Source organism: Pseudophryne corroboree, chromosome 3, assembly GCF_028390025.1.
Source record: "Pseudophryne corroboree isolate aPseCor3 chromosome 3, aPseCor3.hap2, whole genome shotgun sequence".
Lineage (NCBI taxonomy): Eukaryota > Metazoa > Chordata > Amphibia > Anura > Myobatrachidae > Pseudophryne > Pseudophryne corroboree.
The window spans coordinates 717140979-717164864 of NC_086446.1; the positions used below are offsets into that span (position 1 = coordinate 717140979).

General features: G+C 46.8%; 1 protein-coding gene across 4 annotated transcripts in view; it reads right to left on the reverse strand.

Annotated features, from left to right (window-relative positions):
- Positions 1 to 3530: 3530 nt before the first annotated feature.
- INPP5A (inositol polyphosphate-5-phosphatase A) overlaps positions 3531 to 23886 on the reverse strand; it is a 911370-nt gene continuing 891014 nt past the window's right edge. For 2 of the 4 annotated variants that reach the window (XM_063962166.1, XM_063962168.1), the window contains exons 13-16: positions 22872 to 22983; positions 6882 to 6950; positions 5682 to 5718; positions 3531 to 5498 (exon numbers count right to left, since the gene is read on the reverse strand). In XM_063962166.1, coding sequence (XP_063818236.1) covers positions 5449 to 5498; positions 5682 to 5718; positions 6882 to 6950; positions 22872 to 22983 — 268 coding nt within the window. In that variant the 3' untranslated portion in view covers positions 3531 to 5448. Of the gene's footprint in view, positions 5499 to 5630; positions 5719 to 6881; positions 6951 to 22871; positions 22984 to 23886 lie in introns of all 4 variants that reach the window. The other 2 variants (XM_063962167.1, XM_063962170.1) reach the window with 1 other exon arrangement.

Sequence of the window (23886 nt, forward strand, 5' to 3'; positions counted from 1 at the left end):
CCTTTTGACCTGTCGACCTAGAAACCCTGTAGACCAAGGGGTATATTCAATTGAAGTCGAAAGCTGCCGTCTGTAGAAAAGACGGCAGTTTTCGACTTTTTAAGGTCGAATCGTGATTCGACCTATTCAATATAACCAAAATTTTTCAACAAGCCGATGAATTCGACTTGTTGAAAAGCACATGGATCGGCGGAATAGCTGCAGATCCGCGTGCTTGTGTTGAAAACGGGGCCAAAACAGACAGGTTTTAGCCCCCTTTTCGACCATCTCAGTTCGACTTTAAAAAAAGTCGAGAGAGACGGGGAGAGCCGAGGCGGGGACGGGGTGAGCAGCGCTGGAGGATGTCACAGCCACCGCTCACAGCAGCGTCCACCCGGCTCCAGCAAGCGAGACCTCGCTTGCTGGAGCCGGGTGGACGCTGCCGTGAGCGGCGGCTGTGAGAGGGGGATACGGAGAGCGGCGGCTGTGAGAGAGAGGGAGACGGCGGCTGTGAGAGAGTGGGGAAACGGGGAGCGGCGGCTGTGAGAGAGTGGGGAAACAGGGAGCAGCGGCTGACGGGGAGCGGTGGCTGTGAGAGGGGGACGGGGAGCGGTGGCTGTGAGAGAGGGGGAGACAGGGAGCGGCGGCTGTGAGAGAGGGGGGATGGGGGGGGGGGGGGGGAGAGCAGCGGGCAGACGGGGGAGAGCAGCGCTACAGCAGCGGCTATATAGCCAGTGCTGTAGCGCTGCTCTCCCCCGTCTCAATTCGACTTTTTTAAAAGTCGAATTGAGATGTCCATTGAATAGCCCAGGTCTGATCCATTCCGACAAATTAATTGAATATACCCCCAATAGTGGTCGACCTAGTAGACGGTCGAGCTTGCATAACAGACCCGTGAAAAACGGTACACCATCCCATTAGCGATCACAGCTATCATTTGTCTTCTGCTATCAGTATCAGAGCTCATTTCAGTAGTCACTATTACTTACAGCTTCAACTGACTTATCTGTAGTTCCATTAAAAACCTGCAGATTTTACATAAATGTCTAAGAGCATAAACAGCTATTACATATAGAGAAACATGTACAGTATGTTCGGTTTAGTGTATAGAATATACAGTATATAGCAGGAACTGAACTCAGTGGGGGGAATTCAAATGTTTGAAAAGTCAGTTGGGAGTCTGTTTTTTTTCTGTCTATTAGATAGGGAAAAACAGACACCCAACTGAGACTTCAAACATTTGTAATTTTCCCCTATGTGTTATGCATCATCTCGTCTTCGCCCTATTTATTTATTTATTAGCAGTTTCTTATGTAGCGCAGCATATTCCGTTGCGCTTTACAATTAGAACAACAATTATAGAACAAAACTGGGCAAAGCAGACAGACAGACAGAGGTAGGAAGGCCCTGCTCGCAAGCTTACAATCTATAGGGAAATAGGCATTGATACACAAGGATAGATGCTACCTGTCACATAATGGTTCCCCAGGTTGCTAGGTTCTTAATGGGTTGTATATGATATGATCACCCAGCAATGTTGGAAGACAAAATGTGAGTTTATGTGGACTGTACAGAGGGGATGTAACTTGATAGGGAAGCTGTGAAGGTTATGTGTGTGGGTCTGAAATTTGGTAGGCTTGTCTGAAGAGATGAGTTTTCAGAGAATGTTTAAAGGTTTGGAGACTAGAGGAGAGTCTTATTGTGCGTGGGAGGGCATTCCACAGAGTGGGTGAAGCCCGGGTAAAGTCCTGTAATTTTGAGTGGGAACAGGTAATACATGTGGATGAGAGACGCAGATCTCTATCTCTATGGACTATTACAGCTCTGCCAGCAGACATTATAAACCACACTCCAAGTCATCCAAAGTGTTATTTAAATCTCTGTATATAGAAAAAGAATCAACACAAATATGAGAATAATACTCACAAGAAGGTAATAAGCAGCTGATCAGGCTATTGCCGAGTAATGAAACGGCAAAATATTTGTAATTAAGGGGACTATTTATGAAGCAGTGAAAAGTGTGGAGAAGTGAGCCATTGGAGAAGTTGCCCATGGCAACCAGTCAGCATTGAAGTAACATTTATAATTTGCATACTATACAATTGTACGGAGCAGCTGATTGGTTGCCATGGGCAACTTCTCCACAGGCTCACTTCTCCACTCTTTTCACTGCTTCATGAACAGACCCCTTAGAGATGAACAAACTACAAGTACAGTAGGGACCATTTTATGCAGAATGCTACGGCTTACAGTAAAGGACATTTAAAAAGGACCCTTGGCTCCTGTGTCTAGGATTTCACTCATTATTAACTTAATTAGTGCCTGTAAGAGCCAGTACATGATCATTTCTGTATAGATGACACTCCCATCCTCACCGATTTGTGTAGCAACACTCCTCACACTGGGGCAGATGTATCAAGCCTGGAGAAGTGATAAAGCAGTGATAAGTGGAAGCTGATAACGCACCAGCCAATCAGCACCTAACTGTAATTTTTCAAACTGTAATGATTGGCTGGTGCGTTATCACCTGACACTTATCACTGCTTTATCACTTCTCCAGGCTTGATACATCTGCCCCAGTGACTGTAGTAGGAAGTTTGTGTGTGTGTATACACAACAGGAGCAATTATTTCCTTTTTTGTTTTCAAGCTGTATATATGTACTGTTATTCATCATGTATTTACACTGCCTGTGCCCTGCCTGATCAATACCACATCAACATGTTGCTGGGACAAGTCATATTGGGCAGTTGATTTACAGACGGTCATAATCCCGGCAGCCAAAATACAGACATGGTCAAAATACAGTACAGACATTTATTATGCTGACATGTTCAAAATGCCGACATAGTCAGAATACAGTCATTTCAAATGCTGACATGTCAAAAATGCCGACATGCATTTTTAATGAATTTTTGCCCAATAACAGACTTGTTCATACTTTACCTTCTCAGTGGTGTCCATATCGACATTGAAAAAACAAAACATGTCGGCATTTTGAACATGTCGCCGTAATGAATGTCGGTCAATGGCTGTCGGGATTATGACCGTCGGTATTGTGTCTGTTGGTAAATCATACTGAACCAGTCATATTATATACCTAAAATGAATTACTTTTGGTAAATCACAAGAGGTTGTCCATAAATTACACCGTTGACCAGCAGGCACTGCAGCTGCTGTGGATCCACACATCCCGTCATGTCCTGCCACAGTAGAAAGGGCATGCTGAGATTTGTGGTTCCACAGCAACTGGAATGCCACATGTAGCCTAGGGGGTGTATCGGACTGTGGGGCAGATGTATTAACCTGGAGACGGCATAAGGAAGTGATAAAGCAGTGATATGTGCAAGGTGATAAACGCACCAGCCAATCAGCTCCTGTTAATTTACATATTGGAGCAGATTGGCTGGTGCACTTATCACCTTGCACTTATCACTGGTTTTTATCACTTCCTTATGCCTTCTCCAGGTTAATACATCTGCCCGTGAATGTTAATAAAGCCAATGAAACTAGAAAAGGGAAAAGAAAAACAGACGACACATAAACCACCACTAGATTGTCACAATGAACAGTTTATTGCTTGAAGTTGAGAACTAGATAGCCCATGTTGTTTAAAGGCGATTCATACATATAACCATCAAGTGGAATCTCCGTTTGCATGAACACAGTCTTGTGAGAAGATTACAACAGATATGGCACACTAACATAACACAGCATCCGCCTTGTACACACTGACAGCGGTGTAGCTGAGAAAGACAGATCCTGTAAGTGGACCTAGCTCCATTTCCAAAATGTAGTGATTTATACCAAAAAACAAAAACACAAAGCCTCAATCTAATGTAATCGCAGTCCGTGAGCTCTGTAGTGTTCCAAATAAAATCAATAGTACAAACATTTGTGTTTCATAAACAGGCTCTCTCCAATTACCTTTCTGCAGGTGGTACTCTAGGGGGGAGGGGGGGTGTCACCTGCCAACAGCGACAACATTTTTGCTTTCCTAAAAAATAATAAAAACTCTGAACACAAAAGTTCTAAAACTAGGTTCTACCTGAAATAGGCTATTCTATAGAATCTATATAGGTCATGTCTCCCGTGTCATCACTGTGTATAGAGAGTAATTGGCACCATAGAACAGTAATAAAAAGACAGACAGGTTTACAAAACCCTTAAAAGAGACACCCAAAGCCTAACTAGAAACGTAACGTTCAGTCCTTAATAGTACATAGAAATAATTTATTACAAGAGTAATAAAGTGAAAACTGCTACTGTATATAATGTGAAAATATTATATATATATATATATATATATATATATATTAGAATCTACGGTGCTTCTGCATCAAGGAGGACGACACAAAGAGGTTACATATATAAATTTTGGTTGCTGATGTACATATATCTGAAACTGCTACTCCTGAACGCTATTTACTGATATGGCACACACGCCAGTACTGGAAAGAATACTTAGCATAGGATTTGGTAGGATTTATAAATTATTTTAAAAAGTATATATATTTTTCATATTTATATATTATATATATATATATATAAAAAAATGAAAAGCAGCTGCTATGTGACTTCAGAAACAAACAAGCCATGTTATATGGCAGTGTAGTAAATAACATGGAAATCACATTTATCCTTAAAACACTAAAATAAGGGGCGGGCCGGAGGGTGGGGTTTTCCGGCCTGGAGTGCGTTAGTTGCTGATATTTAGTAATGACTATTGATCTGAATGGTCACTGCAAGAGGTCAATGATTATTGCACTTTAGTGGCTACACCCCTAGCTGGCCTAACATTAGAGATAGAGGCCTCAGTCGACAATGAAAACACATTTTTAAAACCATTAATATCTTCGCTACTATTAGGAAAATCTCCCCTAAGTTGCTCCAGTCATTTGCTGGCAAACTTCAAACCTTTAATGACTTCATTAGCGTTTCAGTCTTTAATAAAAAGAAAGCGGTAAATTGGTGATTAGTGATAACAGGCCCCTCTGGCAGGATTCCGTCAGCATGTGAATGGAGTGACTCATATGTGACGCCGTTCCGTCCAGCCATAGAGGTCCTTCCCTTTGCCATAGTGGAGGCACCAGCACAGCACTGTCCGGTGTCGCTGCCGACCAGACGGGCTGATTACATCTCCATACGATGACTGTGAAGAAAAGCTCTGCGTGCTTGGCTTCTGGACTGGGTCGTGACTTTGCAGAGTAACGACGTAGGACCTTCACCAGATATGTATGGTCTGCTATCATTTTGGCAACACAACAGTGATGTAAAAAAAAATATATATACATGTATCCATGTTCCTACTGGATGTTCTAGAACCGTACAAGAAAGTGAGGTATGTGAGACTTGTTGGGAAGATGAAGCCTAGTAGATGATTCGTAATTTACAAAGGTGGCTGTGAGGACCTGGTGTTACCGTTGCGGCTCTAACAAGGAGCAGTCTGGTATACTGCCGGTGCCCGTCCTCACAGCGTGGTCTCTTGATAGATCTTTTCGTTGTGTTGGCATCTTTTCCCTGTGGAACGGGCAAGTGTGTTTATTAAACTGCAAGAGCAACAACCAACAGTCTACTAAGCAAGCACATCCAACAAACAATAGCAGTAAATCATAATAATTGAAGAAAATAAAGAGAGAAAAGGATATTTACCACCACATCACTGCACGATACAACACTTGTGCACATGTGCATTAGCTTTACCTGCCCCGGCGGCTATTCGGAAGGACAGGAAGACAGGCTGTGGAAAGGACAAAACGTGGTCAGATAACAATGTTGCCAAGAATGCAGCACAAAGAATTACAGGTCAGGTAAGTCCCAGGAACACTACACAGCTGGCCCATCAGTAGCCCCCCTGAGTCACAGCTGAATATATACTTTGTACAAATATCTAGTTCACAGGATGCAGAGTCAAACATTGCGAGAATGAGGGGTTGATATGTCATGCAGTGAAAAGAGTGATTTTGCCCATAGCAACCAGTGGTGGCTCCAGAGGTGCGGCTGCAGTGCCAAAATTCAAATAGAGGAGCCACACCAACTGCCACCCCAACCACTGCCAAACATCGCCGGCCGGGCTCACTGGCAGTTGGTGTGGCTCCTTTATTGAATTCTGGACTGTGCTGCAGCCCCAACTCTGGAGCCACCACTGACCAATAAGTTACCACCTATCATTTAATAGAATGTACTTAATAAATGTTACGTGGAAGGCGATTTGGTTGCTATGAGCAACTCAACCACAGGTCCACTTCTCCACTCTTTTCACTGCTTGATAAATCAGTGAGCCTAAACGATAGTTATCAAAATGCAGCAGATCAATTTACTAATAGTGAGGGCTCATTTCTAGGCCTATGACATCTGGTGATAATTACCCTTAAAACACATGTACATATTATTACATAATACATATTTAGTACATAAGAAGGAAATATTGCAGTATGGTATGAGAACATAAGCTTCCATTATTCTGAAAACCACAAAAAGAATGAAACAAGTACTGAATGTTAAAAACTAAAATTATGGAGGCATAACTTGCGGAACACATCCAGGTGCATTCTGGGAAGCTATTTAAGTGAGCGGGCTGGTTTGGGGGTTCATATATATCAAGCATGTTTCAACATATCTCCCAACAATCTCTTTGAGCAAAACAGTGGGCGTGGCCATGTCATGTGGGTTTGTATCTGGAACGTCTGCATTTCAGGGTAACGCTCACCCACCATTGCGTACGAAGACCCATGTATTGCCGAGTGCACCGTCTAACATTCACAGCAGTCGGGAGAAGGTCCTGGCTGACGAGATGGCAAAAAGGGACAGTCCCAACGTAATTGGGACATCAGGGAGGTATGTTGGAAGCATGACACAGCTTTGGGACTGAGCACAACACAATAGGAGAAGCGGCCGCCTTACCTTGTGGTCCCCCATGCAGATATTTGGCCCAATGCTGTCATACACCACTATTCTTTCATCGTTCTCTGACTGGAGAAGAAAAGAAGATAAATTCAGTCTAGACAATACCGTATAGATGTGTATATTCATCTACTCTGCGATAATTGTGCCAACATTTTGAAATAAAATATGGATTTCCCACGTTCATCAATCTGTGAACTAGAATATTTATTATTCATGGATCTAACGATTATGGAACCAGCCCAACACTTACTGGGGGTGGACATGGTAACGTCTGCAGTTGTGTGCCTGGAATCATTGCTTAGAAGCTTTACGGAGAAGTATGTCAGAACAGGGTGCGAGTCAGACCTACGCCAACCCACATGGCCTATGTAAGATGACTCTGCACATTACCAGAAGCGTGGGTGCACACATACGCACTTACGGAGCTTTACATGATGCGTCTGGAGAGGCGGGACAGCGCATTCTAACCTAGGTACATTAAGGTGTGTGTGTTTGCGCAATTGTGAGAAGACAGACTGGCACACAGACACACCTGCCTGAGAAGCGTGTGATATGAAAAGACGATATTCAGAATGTCGGCAGTCAATAAAGTCAATAAGGACATGTTCATAATGTCGACATCAGTGTCGATATACAGGTTTGTTTTTTGCATATTGTAGTCGGTTATGGTTCAAAGGATTGAGCTAGTTAAGGTTGACAGTCATTAGGTTGACCACTATTGGGCGACATTAATATGGTCAACATGGGAAAATAGTAAACCGTTTGAAGTAAGTGAATCCCGATCGGGGGCACTAAGCAGCCTGTAAATCCCTTCCCTTTGAGAAGGTTTCCCAAACCCTTCACCAATGTGAAACACCAAACAAAAAAATTAGGATGGGACTTAACTGGCGCTTATATAGATCACAATCGTCTCCCCTGTAGAAGAATCCTTTTCAGGATCGTGGAGTTGTGCTCCGTCAGTTTTACATAAATGGGGACAAAATAATCACATATAGTGAAGTTCCATTTAATGAAATACAACTTAAAACATGAGCTGTGCAAGAGAATCTAAAACAATCTGTGCTCCACACATCAAAGGCAGTGGTTCCTTCAGGTTTAAGCAAAGCAATTACCAGCTGGTCCAGAACTGCAAATACAGTGGACACTACCTTGAAAAAGATCTCAGCTCGAGACTGAAACGCGTTGGTGCGGCAGGTGGACAGTCCATTGGTGGCGTTAGGCAGGACCAGCTACAGGAGGAGTGGTCGGAGTGTCCGGGACTCTATGATACACTGCGCCTTTAGAAATGTATTTGCAGTTCTGGACTAGCTGGTAATTGCTTTGCTTAAACCTGAAGGAACCACTGCCTTTTATTTGTGGAGCACAGATTGTTTTAGATTCTCTTGCACAGCTCATGTTTTAAGTTGTATTTCATTAAATGGAACTTCACTATATGTGATTATTTTGTCCCCATGTGAAACTTGCGGACCACAACTCCACGATCCTGAAAAGGTTTTTTCTACAGGGGAGACGATTGTGATCTATTTAAGCGCCAGTTAAGTCCCATCCTAATTTTTTTGTTTGGTGTTTAACATGGGAAAATAGTCGACACATGAAAATGGTCGACATGGATTTTTTTGGGGCCAAAAATTAGTGCACCGCATCCCCTTACATGGTTCACTTCACTCACCATGCGGCAGGCAAGGTTACTATTCTCAGTTGTAGTCCACGTGGATGGTAAAGTATGAAAAAGTAAAAAATATTTATTTTTAAAAAGCCATGTCGACCATTTTAATGTGTTGACATTTTTCCTATGTCGACCATGTCAATGTTGACCAATAGTGGTGGACCTATTGACAGTTGACCTAGGTAGTGTCGACCTAAAATCCGGATACCTTGTAGTCTAACATTAAACCTAACCCCAAAAATAAGATTTTAAACCTACCGGTAAATCTTTTTCTCCTAGTCCGTAGAGGATGCTGGGGACTCCGTAAGGACCATGGGGTATAGACGGGTTCCGCAGGAGACATGGGCACTCTAAGACTTTAGATGGGTGTGAACTGGCTCCTTCCTCTATGCCCCTCCTCCAGACCTCAGTTATAGAACTGTGCCCAGAGGAGACGGACAGTACGAGGAAAGGATTTTTGTTAATCTAAGGGCGAGATACATACCAGCCCACACCATACACACCGTACAACATGGTATATACTAAACCAGTTAACAGCATGAACAAAACAGCATCAGCCAGAGACTGATCTCAACTGTAACATAACCCTTATGTAAGCAACAACTATATACAAGCCTTGCAGAATTTGTCCGCACTGGGACGGGCGCCCAGCATCCTCTATGGACTAGGAGAAAAAGATTTACCGGTAGGTTTAAAATCTTATTTTCTCTTACGTCCTAGAGGATGCTGGGGACTCCGTAAGGACCATGGGGATTATACCAAAGCTCCATTCCGGGCAGGAGAGTGCGGATGACTCTGCAGCACCGATTGAGCAAACATGAGGTCCTCATCAGCCAGGGTATCAAACTTGTAGAATTTTGCAAAAGTGTTTGAACCCAACCAAGTAGCTGCTCGGCAAAGCTGTAATGCTGAGACGCCTCGGGCAGCCGCCCAAGAAGAGCCCACCTTCCTAGTGGAATGGGCCTTTACCGAATTTGGTAACGGCAATCCAGCCGTAGAAAATGAGCCAGCTGAATCGTGTTACAGATCCAGCGAGCAATAGTCTGCTAGAAGCAGGAGCGCCAACCTTGTTGGCTGCATACAGGACAAACAGTGCCTCTGTTTTCCTAACCCGAGCCGTCCTGGCTACATACATTTTTAAGGCCCTGACTACATCAAGGGACTTGGAATCCTCCAATTCACCCGTAGCCACAGGCACCACAATAGGTTGGTTCATATGAAACGACGAAACCACTTTAGGCAGAAATTGAGTCCTCAACTCTGCTCGATCCACATGGAAAATCAGATAGGGGCTCTTGTGAGACAAAGCCGCCAATTCGGACACGAGCCTCGCAGATGCCAAGGCCAACAACATGACCACTTTCCAAGTGAGAAATTTTAATTCAACTGTTTGAAGAGGTTCAAACCAGTGTGATTTAAGGAACTGTAACACCACGTTAAGGTCCCACGGCGCCACTGGGGGCACAAAAGGAGGTTGGATGTGCAGCACTCCCTTTACAAAAGTCTGGACTTCTGGGAGAGAATCCAATTCCTTCTGAAAGAATATAGAGACCTTCATGGAGCCTAACTTTAGGCCCATATCCACTCCTGTCTGTAGAAAATGGAGAAAACAACCCAGCTGAAAATCTTCCGTAGGAGCATTCTTGGCTTCACACCAAGACACATATTTCCTCCAGATACGGCGATAATGCTTCGCCGTTACCTCCTTCCTAGCTTTGATTAGAGTAGGGATGACTTCCCCTGGAATACCTTTCCTTGCTAGGATTTGGTGTTCAACCGCCATGCCGTCAAACGTAACCGCGGTAAGTCTTGGAACACACAGGGCCCCTGTTGCAACAGATCCTCCCTGGGAGGAAGAGGCCACGGATCTTCTGTGATCATTTCCTGAAGATCTGAATACCAGGCCCTTCGAGGCCAATCTGGAACAATGAGTACTGTCTGCACTCTTGTTCGTCTTATGATTCTCAATATTTTTGAGATAAGTGGAAGTGGAGGGGACACATAGACCGACTGAAACACCCACGGTGTCACCAGGGCGTCCACCGCCACTGCCTGAGGGTCCCTCGACCTGGAACAATACGTCCGAAGCTTTCTGTTGAGGCGTGACACCCTCATGTCTATTTGAGGAAGTCCCCAACGACTTGTTACCTCTGCAAAGACCTCTTGATGAAGTCCCCACTCTCCTGGATGGAGATCGTGTCTGCTGAGGAAGTCTGCTTCCCAGTTGTCTACTCCCGGAATGAAGACCGCTGACAGAGCGCTTACATGATTTTCCGCCCAGCGAAGAATCCTGGTGGCTTCCGCCATTGCTGCTCTGCTGTTTGTCCCGCCCTGGCGGTTTACATGCGCCACGGCTGTGACGTTGTCTGACTGGAGAAGAAGCTTCTCCGCCTGTTGTAGGCCGTTGTATATGGCCCTTAATTCCAGCACATTGATGTGTAGACAAGCCTCCTGGCTTGACCATATTCCCTGAAATTTTTTTCCTTGTGTGACTGCTCCCCATCCTCGGAGGCTCGCGTCCGTGGTCACAAGAACCCAATCTTGAATGCCAAACCTGCGACCCTCTAGAAGGTGAGCACTCTGGAGCCACGCCAGGAGAGAGATCTTGGCCCTGGAGGAAAGGCTTATCTTCCGATGCATTTGTAGATGAGACCCTGACCACTTGTCCAGAAGGTCCCACTGAAAAGTTCTGGAACCTGCCGAACGGAATGGCCTCGTAGGCCGCCACCATCTTTTCCAATACTCGAGTGCATTGATGAACTGACACTCTTTTTGGTTTCAGCAGGTCCTTGACCATGTTCTGGAGTTCCTGGGCTTTTTCCATTGGGAGAAAAACCCTCTTTTTTCCGTGTCCAGAACCATGCCCAAAAATGACAGCCGAGTTGTCGGAACCAACTGCGACTTTGGTAGATTTAGAATCCAGCCGTGTTGTTGTAGTACTCTCAGGGAGAGAGACACGCTTTTTAGTAACTGATCTCTTGATCTTGCCTTTATCAGAAGATCGTCCAAGTATGGGATAATTGTGACCCCCTGCTTGCGCGGGAGCACCATCATTTCCGCCATTACCTTGGTGAAAATTCTCGGGGCCGTGGAAAGCCCAAACGGCAACGTCTGAAACTGGTAATGACAATCCTATACAGCGAATCTCAGGTACGCCTGATGAGGCGGATATATGGGGACATGAAGGTATGCATCCTTTATGTCTAGTGACACCATAAAATCCCCCCCTTCCAGGCTGGAGATCACTGCCCGGAGAGATTCCATCTTGAATTTGAACCTTTTCAAATACAGGTATAGGTTTAGGGATTTTAGATTCAGAATTGGTCTGACCGAGCCATCCGGCTTCGGGACCACAAACAGGGTTGAATAAAACCCTTTACCCTGTTGGGGAACCTTGAAAATCACCTGCTGTTGACACAGCTTTTGTATGGCAGCTGAAACTATTTCCCTCTCTGGGGGAGAAGCTGGCAAAGGCCGATTTGAAAAATCGGTGTGGAGGCACATCTTCGAATTCCAGTTTGTAGCCTTGGGATACAATTTCGACCACCCAAGGATCCAAATCCGACTGAACCCAGACTTGGCTGAAGAGTCGAAGACGTGCCCCCACCGGTGCGGACTCCCGTAGCGGAGCCCCAGCGTCATGCGGTGGATTTTGTAGAGGCCGGGGAGGATTTTTATTCCTGGGAACTAGCCGTAGCTGGTGTTCTTTTCCCTCTACCTCTGGCGAGGAAGGAGGAGCCACGACCCTTTCTGAACTTATGCGACCGAAAGGACTGCATCTGGTATTGAGGTGTTTTCTTTTGCTGTGGGGGAACGTAAGGCAAAAAAGAAGACTTACCCGCGGTAGCTGTGGAAACCAGGTCCGCGAGGCCCTCCCCAAATAAAACTTCACCTTTGTAAGGCAAAGCCTCCATATGTCTCTTTGAATCAGCATCACCTGTCCATTGACCTTCTAGCAGAAACTGCCATGGCATTGGCTCTTGAACCCAAAAGCCCAATATCTCTCGCAGCTTCTCTCATATATAACGCTGTGTCCTTGATGTGACCTAAGGTCAACAAAATACTATCTTTATCTAGGGTGTCAATGTCAGATGACAAATTATCTGCCCACGCTGCAATTGCGCTACCCACCCATGCCGACGCTACTGCAGGTCTGAGCAGGGCTCCCGTAGTCGCATAAATTGATTTTAAGGTAGTTTCCTGCCTGCGATCCGCAGGATCCTTTAGGGCCGCCGTGTCCGGGGACGGTAGTGCCACCTTTTTGGACAAGCGCGTCAAGGCCTTGTCCACCGTGGGCGAGGATTCCCACCGTAACCTGTCCTTTGAGGGGAAAGGATACGGCATAATAATTCTCTTGGGAACCTGCAGCCTCTTGTCTGGAGTTTCACAAGCCTTTTCAAATAAAGCGTTCAGCTCATGAGATGGGGGAAACGTTACCTCAGGTTTCTTTTCCTTAAACATGCAGACCCTCGTGTCATGGACAGAAGGGTCCTCCGTGATATGTAAAACATCTTTTATTGCAATAATCATAAATTGAATACTCTTGGCCACTCTTGGGTGCAACCTTGCATCATCATAGTCGACACTGGAGTCGGAATCCGTGTCGGTATCGGTGTCTGCTATCTGGGAAAAGGGACGTTTATGGGACCCTGAAGGGTCTTGTGACACAGTCAATGCCATGGATTGACTCCCTGCTTTGTCCTTGGACTCTGCTTTGTCCAATCTCTTATGTAATAAAGTTACATTAGCATTTAAAACATTCCACATGTCCAACCAATCAGGTGTCTGCTGTGCCGACGGAGACACCACCACCATCTGCTCTGCATCCTCCCTAGACGAGCCTTCCGCTTCAGACATGTCGACACACACGTACTGACACCCCCACACACACTGGGATATAAGAATATGGGGACAGACCCACAATAAGGCCCTTTGGAGAGACAGAGAGAGAGTATGCCAGCACACACTCAGCGCCACTAGATACTGAAACAAAGTCCCAGCCTGTACAGCGCTTTGTATACACAATTAGCACCAAATAAATGTGCCCCCCCCCCCCCCCCCTCGTTTTTGCCCCCTGTTACTTGTTCAGCAGGGGAGAGTCCAGTAGCAGCTTCTCTGCAGCTTGCTGTGGAGAAAATGGCGCTGGTTAGTGCTGGAGGATCAAGCTCCGCCCCCTCAACGGCGGGCTTCGGTCCCGCTATTTTTCTTTATACTGGCCGGGGATTTATTATATACTGCCTCCACAGCAGCTATATACTGGTGCCAGGCTTATGTGAGGTAAAAATTGCTGCACAGGGCGCCCCCCCTGCACCCTTGCTGTGCCTGTGTGTGTTGTGGGAGCAATGGCGTGCAACGCGACCGCTGCGCGGAACCTCATGAAGAACTGAAGTCTTCTGCCGCCTTTGAAGTCTTGCTTCCTATACTTACCCGGCTTCTATCTTCCGGCTCTGTGAGGAGGACGGCGGCGCGGCTCTGGGACGAACAGCAAGGACGACACCTGTGTTCCGACCCTCTGGAGCTAATGGTGTCCAGTAGCCTAAGAAGCAGAGCCCATCAGTCCAGGAAAATGGGTCTGCTTCACTCCCCTCAGTCCCACGAAGCAGGGAGCCTGTTGCCAGCAGTGCTCCCTGAAAATAAAAAACCTAACAAAAGTCTTTTCAGAGAAACTAGAGCTCCCCTGCAGTGCATCCAGTCTCCTCTGGGAACAGGATCTAACTGGGGTCTGGAGGAGGGGCAGAGGGAGGAGCCAGTTCACACCCATCTAAAGTCTTAGAGTGCCCATGTCTCCTGCAGAGCCAGTCTATACCCCATGGTCCTTACGGAGTCCCCAGCATCCTCTAGGACGTAAGAGAAATAACACAATAAAGTACTGTCAACATTCTGGTGTCTTCATACTAAGCGTCAACACTCTATGTCAACATACTAACCATGAATGTCAACATGTTTCTTGTCAGCCTTATGTCCATGTGGACACTCAGAACCTGTCAATATTCTGACTGGATCTCACCACAGAAAGCCGTATAGTTTATTTTACGTACAGAATAAAATAAAAAAGTTAAATTGAAGCTAATGTGGGAATGTGTATTACGCATGCAAAACAAATAATAAGAATTTACTTACCGATAATTCTATTTCTCGTAGTCCGTAGTGGATGCTGGGGACTCCGTCAGGACCATGGGGAATAGCGGCTCCGCAGGAGACAGGGCACAAAAGTAAAAGCTTTAGGATCAGGTGGTGTGCACTGGCTCCTCCCCCTATGACCCTCCTCCAAGCCTCAGTTAGGATACTGTGCCCGGACGAGCGTACACAATAAGTAAGGATTTTGAATCCCGGGTAAGACTCATACCAGCCACACCAATCACACTGTACAACCTGTGATCTGAACCCAGTTAACAGCATGATAACAGCGGAGCCTCTGAAAAGATGGCTCACAACAATAATAACCCGATTTTTGTAACAATAACTATGTACAAGTATTGCAGACAATCCGCACTTGGGATGGGCGCCCAGCATCCACTACGGACTACGAGAAATAGAATTATCGGTAAGTAAATTCTTATTTTCTCTGACGTCCTAAGTGGATGCTGGGTACTCCGTCAGGACCATGGGGATTATACCAAAGCTCCCAAACGGGCGGGAGAGTGCGGATGACTCTGCAGCACCGGGTGAGAGAACTCCAGGTCCTCCTCAGCCAGGGTGTGCCCCTGACCAAGTAGCAGCTCGGCAAAGTTGTAAAGCCGAGACCCCTCGGGCAGCCGCCCAAGATGAGCCCACCTTCCTTGTGGAATGGGCATTTACATATTTTGGCTGTGGCAGGCCTGCCACAGAATGTGCAAGCTGAATTGTACTACACATCCAACTAGCAATCGTCTGCTTAGAAGCAAGAGCACCCAGTTTGTTGGGTGCATACAGGATAACAGCAAGTCAGTTTTCCTGACTCCAGCCGTCCTGGAAACCTATATTTTCAGGGCCCTGACAACATCTAGCAACTTGGAGTCCTCCAAGTCCCTAGTAGCCGCAGGTACCACAATAAGCTGGTTCAGGTGAAACGCTGACACCACCTTAGGGAGAAACTGGGGACGAGTCCGCAGCTCTGCCCTGTCCGAATGGACAATCAGATATGGGCTTTTGTGAGACAAAGCCGCCAATTTTGACACTCGCCTGGCCGAGGCCAGGGCCAACATCATGGTCACTTTCCATGTGAGATATTTCAAATCCACAGATTTGAGCGGTTTAAACCAATGTGATTTGAGGAATCCCAGAACTACGTTGAGATCCCACAGTGCCACTGGAGGCACAAAAGGGGGTTGTATATGCAGTACTCCCTTGACAAACTTCTGGACTTCAGGAACTGAAGCCAATTCTTTCTGGAAGAAAATCGACAGGGCCGAAATTTGAACCTTAATGGACCCCAATTTGAGGCCCATAGACACTCCTGTTTGCAGGAAATGCAGGAATCGACCGAGTTGAAATTTCTTCGTGGGGCCTTCCTGGCCTCACACCACGCAACATATTTTCGCCACATGTGGTGATAATGTTGTGCGGTCACCTCCTTCCTGGCTTTGACCAGGGTAGGAATGACCTCTTCCGGAATGCCTTTTTCCCTTAGGATCCGGCGTTCAACCGCCATGCCGTCAAACGCAGCCGCGGTAAGTCTTGGAACAGACATGGTACTTGCTGAAGCAAGTCCCTTCTTAGCGGCAGAGGCCATGAGTCCTCTGTGAGCATCTCTTGAAGTTCCGGGTACCAAGTCCTTCTTGGCCAATCCGGAGCCACGAGTATAGTTCTTACTCCTCTACGTCTTATAATTCTCAGTACCTTAGGTATGAGAAGCAGAGGAGGGAACACATACACCGACTAGTACACCCACGGTGTTACCAGAACGTCCACAGCTATTGCCTGAGGGTCTCTTGACCTGGCGCAATACCTGTCCAGTTTTTTGTTCAGGCGGGACGCCATCATGTCCACCTTTGGTCTTTCCCAACGGTTCACAATCATGTGGAAGACTTCCCGATGAAGTCCCCACTCTCCCGGGTGGAGGTCGTGCTGAGGAAGTCTGCTTCCCAGTTGTCCACTCCCGGAATGAACACTGCTGACAGTGCTATCACATGATTTTCCGCCCAGCGAAGAATCCTTGCAGTTTCTGCCATTGTCCTCCTGCTTCTTGTGCCGCCCTGTCTGTTTACGTGGGCGACTGCCGTGATGTTGTCCCACTGGATCAATACCGGCTGACCTTGAAGCAGAGGTCTTGCTAAGCTTAGAGCATTGTAAATTGCTCTTAGCTCCAGTATATTTATGTGGAGAGAAGTCTCCAGACTTGATCACATTCCCTGGAAATTTTTTCCTTGTGTGACTGCTCCCCAGCCTTTCAGGCTGGCATCCGTGGTCACCAGGACCCAGTCCTGAATGCCGAATCTGTGGCCCTTTAGTAGATGAGCACTCTGCAGCCACCACAGAAGAGACACCCTTGTCCTTGGAGACAGGGTTATTTCCAGCAGATCCCACTGAAAAGTTCTTGCGTGAAATCTGCCGAATGGAATCGCTTCGTAAGAAGCCACCATTTTTCCCAGGACCCTTGTGCAATGATGCACTGACACTTTTCCTGGTTTTAGGAGGTTCCTGACTAGCTCGGATAACTCCCTGGCTTTCTCCTCCGGGAGAAACACCTTATTCTGGACTGTGTCCAGAATCATCCCTAGGAACAGCAGACGTGTCGTCGGAGACAGCTGCGATTTTGGAATATTTAGAATCCACCCGTGCTGTCGTAGAACTACTTGAGATAGTGCTACTCCGACCTCCAACTGTTCTCTGGACCTTGCCCTTATCAGGAGATCGTCCAAGTAAGGGATAATTAAACGCCTTTTCTTTGAAGAAGAATCATCATTTCGGCCATTACCTTGGTAAAGACCCGGGGTGCCGTGGACAATCCAAACGGCAGCGTCTGAAACTGATAGTGACAGTTTTGTACCACGAACCTGAGGTACCCTTGGTGAGAAGGGCAAATTGGGACATGGAGGTAAGCATCCTTGATGTCCAGGGACACCATATAGTCCCCTTCTTCCTGGTTCGCTATCACTGCTCTGAGTGACTCCATCTTGATTTGAACCTTTGTATGTAAGTGTTCAAATATTTCAGATTTAGAATAGGTCTCACCGAGCCGTCTGGCTTCAGTACCACAATATAGTGTGGAATAATACCCCTTTCCTTGTTGTAGGAGGGGTACTTTGATTATCACCTGCTGGGAATACAGCTTGTGAATTGTTTCCAATACTGCCTCCCTGTCGGAGGGAGACGTTGGTAAAGCAAACTTCAGGAACCTGCGAGGGGGAGACGTCTCGAATTTCCAATCTGTACCCCTGGGATACTACTTGTAGGATCCAGGGGTCCACTTGCGAGTGAGCCCACTGCGTGCTGAAACTCTTGAGACGACCCCCCACCGCACCTGTTTGTACGGCCCCAGCGTCATGCTGAGGACTTGGCAGAAGCGGTGGAAGGCTTCTGTTCCTGGGAATGGGCTGCCTGCTGCAGTCTTCTTCCCTTACCTCTATCCCTGGTCAGATATGACTGGCCTTTTGCCCGCCTGCCCTTATGGGGACGAAAGGACTGAGGCTGAAAAGACGATGTCTTTTTCTGCTGAGATGTGACTTGGGGTAAAAAAGGTGGATTTTCCAGCTGTTGCCGTGGCCACCAGGTCCGATGGACCGACCCCAAATAACTCCTCCCCTTTATACGGCAATACTTCCATGTGCCGTTTGGAATCTGCATCACCTGACGACTGTCGTGTCCATAAACATCTTCTGGCAGATATGGACATCGCACTTACTCTTGATGCCAGAGTGCAAATATCCCTCTGTGCATCTCGCATATATAGAAATGCATCCTTTAAATGCTCTATAGTCAATAAAATACTGTCCCTGTCAAGGGTATCAATATTTCCAGTCAGGGAATCCGACCAAGCCACCCCAGCGCTGCCCATCCAGGCTGAGGCGATCGCTGGTCGCAGTATAACACCAGTATGTGTGTATATACTTTTTAGGATATTTTCCAGCCTCCTATCAGTTGGCTCCTTGAGGGCGGCCGTATCTGGAGACGGTAACGCCACTTGTTTTGATAAGCGTGTGAGCGCCTTATCCACCCTAAGGGGTGTTTCCCAACGTGCCATAACTTCTGGCGGGAAAGGGTATACCGCCAATAATTTTCTATCGGGGGAAACCCACGTATCATCACACACTTCATTTAATTTATCTGATTCAGGAAAAACCACATGTAGTTTTTTCACACTCCACATAATACCCTTTTTTGTGGTACTTGGTAGTATCAGAAATATGTAACATCTCCTTCATTGCCCTTAACAAGTAACGTGTGGCCCTAAAGGAAAATACGTTTGTTTCTTCACCGTCGACACTGGAGTCAGTGTCCGTGTCTGTGTCGACCGACTGAGGTAAAAGGACGTTTTAACGCCCCTGACGGTGTTTGAGACGCCTGGACAGGTACTAATTGGTTTGCCGGCCGTCTCATGTCGTCAACCGACCTTGCAGCGTGTTGACATTATCACGTAATTCCTTAAATAAGCCATCCATTCCGGTGTCGACTCCCTAGAGAGTGACATCACCATTACAGGCAATTGCTCCGCCTCCTCACCAACATCGTCCTCATACATGTCGACACACACGTACCGACACACAGCACACACACAGGGAATGCTCTGATAGAGGACAGGACCCCACTAGCCCTTTGGGGAGACAGAGGGAGAGTTTGCCAGCACACACCAAAAACGCTATAATTATACAGGGACAACCTTTATATAAGTGTTTTTCCCTTATAGCATTTTAATATATATAGTCATATCGCCAAATAAGTGCCCCCCCTCTCTGTTTTAACCCTGTTTCTGTAGTGCAGTGCAGGGGAGAGCCTGGGAGCCTTCCCACCAGCATTTCTGTGAGGGAAAATGGCGCTGTGTGCTGAGGAGAATAGGCCCCGCCCCCTTTTCGGCGGGCTTCTTCTCCCGTTTTTCTGAGACCTGGCAGGGGTTAAATACATCCATATAGCCCCCAGGGGCTATATGTGATGTATTTTTAGCCAGAATAAGGTACTATCATTGCTGCCCAGGGCGCCCCCCCCAGCGCCCTGCACCCTCAGTGACCGCTGCTATGAAGTGTGCTGACAACAATGGCGCACAGCTGCAGTGCTGTGCGCTACCTTATGAAGACTGAAAAGTCTTCTGCCGCCGGTTTCTGGACCTCTTCACTTTTCGGCATCTGCAAGGGGGTCGGCGGCGCGGCTCCGGGACGAACCCCAGGGTGAGACCTGTGTTCCGACTCCCTCTGGAGCTAATGGTGTCCAGTAGCCTAAGAAGCCAATCCATCCTGCACGCAGGTGAGTTCACTTCTCTCCCCTAAGTCCTTCGATGCAGTGAGCCTGTTGCCAGCAGGACTCACTGAAAATAAAAAAACCTAACAAAACTTTTACTCTAAGCAGCTCTTTAGGAGAGCCACCTAGATTGCACCCTTCTCGGCCGGGCACAAAAATCTAACTGAGGCTTGGAGGAGGGTCATAGGGGGAGGAGCCAGTGCACACCACCTGATCCTAAAGCTTTTACTTTTGTGCCCTGTCTCCTGCGGAGCCGCTATTCCCCATGGTCCTGACGGAGTCCCCAGCATCCACTTAGGACGTCAGAGAAATGGAAGAATGGGCACGCATGCCACTGCTGATGACTGGCACGCATCCCGCGATAGTGGCAGATCCTAACTGTTAATTTACATATTGGAACCGATTGGCTGGTGCCTTTATCACCTTGCACATATCACTGGTTTATCACTTCCTTATGCCTTCTCCAGGTTAATACATCTGCCCCAGATTTTTAAGCGAATGCATTTTACACCTTTCATTTGGAGTGAAACTGTAGCCAAGCTTACTGTTGTGTTTACATTGTGGCATTAATATACTTCCTAAAAAGTTCCGCATACATTCGACGCATCCATGAAAACTGTCTGAGGACACAAATGTAAAGTAAAACGGGGCGGGGGGGAAGTTAAAAACCAAAATCAGAGAGAAAAGGGAACCCTACGTATTACAGCTACTAGGCAGCAGTTTCTACACAAATGTCCCAAGTGTGCTTCCAGCGCCCGGACGTTTCCTTTTCCACCAAAGAGGTGTGTGTGTGTGTGTGTGTGTGTGTGTGTGTGGTGATGGGCGCAGGAGACTTAACGGTGCGCACCATCAATGTAATTCTAACACATAAAAAGCTCTGTAATTCCCATAATGACATCCTCTGCAAACACAGAGCGATGACATGTCAGCTATTATTAAATATCGCAAAGGATTTTTCTCTGTAATCATTCAAGTCTGAATGAGTGAGAGTGTAATATATACATCACTGTTTGGACAAAAAACTAAATTATGTTAATGCATTAGGCAGGCTTAAGGTCAGGTTTACTTTATATTATGGTTGCCTGCCAAAATCACATAGGAAAACATAACCTTCCCCATTGTATGCATGAGCACTTTCCAATATTTCAAGATCATAATGGCACTTCCTTTGCGAGGGGAAAAGCATTCATCACAAAGGGACTTGATAATTTAAAAAGGCAGCATAAAATTGTGGATTCTCAACTGTATAATCTTTAGACAGATAAACAAATGACAGCACTACACAAGCAGGAGCCGGCCACACTCGGCTGAGCATTCATTACTGCGTGCTACCAGGCGTCAACGTGACTCGCAAGCAGTGGGCAACCTTTGGTGTTTTAGGGCTCGGGAAGCATAAAATAACATGATGGTGAGGTAACCGAGCATGGCATGATAGATGGTGTTGCATGAAAGCTGTTTACAGCCCCATGTCTGTGCAATCTGTAACGCCTAGTAAGGGACGCTCCACGTGCTGGGTGCTAATTTGTGAGCACCATCCATTCTCAGAGCGGAGATGGTGAAGTGCATGTTAGATGTAATCTTGGCCTCCCCCAACCCCTGAAAAGAAATCTAGCTGGATCAGCGTTTAGTCTCCAATAATAGATCACAGGGTATTCTCTTTAATGAGGGATTGTGTATAGCGAAGCTTGCAAGCTCTACGGCTTGTACAATAACATAAAACACAGAATATACTGCACAACAGTGGCAAAGCCCTACAAAACAGAAATTAAAGCATATGCACGACATAGGCTGAATCAATATTAACGCTGTGCCTCATGCCTCAGAGGTGCCTCTAGTTCCCAGTAATCTAACAGGCTGCCTTCCTCAGTAACAGAGGGCCCGATTCAGGTCAGTACGTAAACCTGATGGTGGGAGAGTTGCACATGGGCAGTATCTGTTCCGTGCAGAACGAGGCCTGCGTTGTCGTACACAGTGCCCTCTAAGCCACTGCTATTTGCGGGTGTAGAGGCGATTGGGATGGCTCTACAAAACCGGGATGTGCTTGCAGTTTGCTGATGCCAGGTTCTAAGTCTTTGAATGCAGATATCCTGTCAACAGCTCAACCATAACTGGAGGTGGCGGTTGTTCATGCAAGTGATCCGATGCAGAGTCATTGGACGCAGCAGCGGATCAGACAAGCATTTGCATGGTTTCGTACAGCCGCTGCGCCCTTCATCCATCTCTAAAGCAGGACCAGAATCAGACCATCTGTAAGGGGAGTTATAGGCTCCTGCCTAGGGCCTAGTGGGTACTGATGGACCCAGAACTATTGCCGCCGATTTGAGGGGCTCGAGACACAAGACAGACAGGGTCTAGTTAGATAGTCAATAGTGTGACCCCATCTGGTCAACATGGTCAGTAGGTCAACATGACAATGGTCGATACGTTTTAAAAAAAATGTTTTGCAACTTTTGCTAGATTTACCATACACGTGAACTACGACTGGGAATAATAACCTGCCCGGAAAAGTGCAGAGCAAGGGGACATGGACGAATTGTGGTCATATACGCTGGAACATACAAAATGACACCCCAAAAAACAAATAGAAACTTGTGTCGTCCTATCCAATTGTAAAGTGCAACGGAATTATATAAGAAACGTAATAAATATTCTGTCTCAACCATTTGCATGAGGACCTTTCGATGTCTATCCTTTTACTGTAGATGTATTGATCCACACCCCAACTGGAGATGATGCCAGCTATCAGAGGCCACCACAATAGCACCATTATTCAGAGCTTGTGGAATTAGGACAGCTCGCACATGGTCAATAATGGTGACTGCGACCTGTGATATCGCCTATGCTCTTAGTCATTACACAGGCTACTTACATCTCTCAACGATGTTCTGAAATAATTAGCTTAGTAAGAGAAACCGGCCCCTTAGCCAGGACAAGTCCCACGGGAGGCTTACCTTTAAAAGTAGTTCTTTAGCAGAGTGCGACATCAGAATTCGATCACACCAAGCCGGACATCGTGTATTCATGTACTGCTTCCCCTGACTGCTGTCTTCACTGTACGGATAACTGGAGAAGAGTTAATAGAAACGTGTCAGCTCTGCCGTCTACATGTCAGGACACCCGCTGTACATGACGGAAATCACAGCAACAGGTATAAACTGCAACACCCCAATGGAAATATAAATCCCCTGCCGTAAACGCAGTATAATTGGGTTATTCTTTATCTCAAATATGTATTCTGTATTAACAGTCATTTACATGGAGTGAATATATTAAGAAGCGCTTTACAGAAGGTGTTTAAATGTTCACTTCAGTACCTGCCCTAGTGGAGCTTACAATCTATAGTCCACATAATGGCTGCTTAGCCTGAGACAGACAAAGCCCTCCTAGTAATTCGCTGTGGGCCACATATCTGCACTCAGAGTAGAAGCAGTAGCATTCTGTAGATACCAATGTAACCAGGGGAACTACAATATAATGTATAGTATGTGAAGCGATGTTACCATGTAGTGTAACCAGGAGCGGTTCTTGGTTCGGGCAAGCAGCGCCTGCGCCCGGGCCGCTGCGGCCTGGGGGCGCGGCCGCAGTCACCCCACAGGCGCCCGCCGCCTACCCGCACCCCGCCTGCAGCAGACGCCGTGGGCTGTATGGGCGTCCGCTGCAGCTGGCGCACACGTCAGACGCTAGAGGACATTATTGACCTCTAGTGTCTGTGCGGCGCTGCTATGGGAGAGACATCATGACGTCTCTCCCACAGAGAGGAGCCGCGGGCAGCCAGATGGAGCAGCAGCGGTCGGGAAGCAAGAGCGGGGCAGTGGTAAGTATTGTTTTTTGTGTGTGTGTGTGTTTGTAAGCTGCTACTAAGGGGCACAGTGACAGGGGGCACAACTACTGGGGGCACAGAGACAGGGGGCACAACTACTGGGGCAAATCTACTGGGGCATAGCTACAGGGGGCAAATCTACTGGG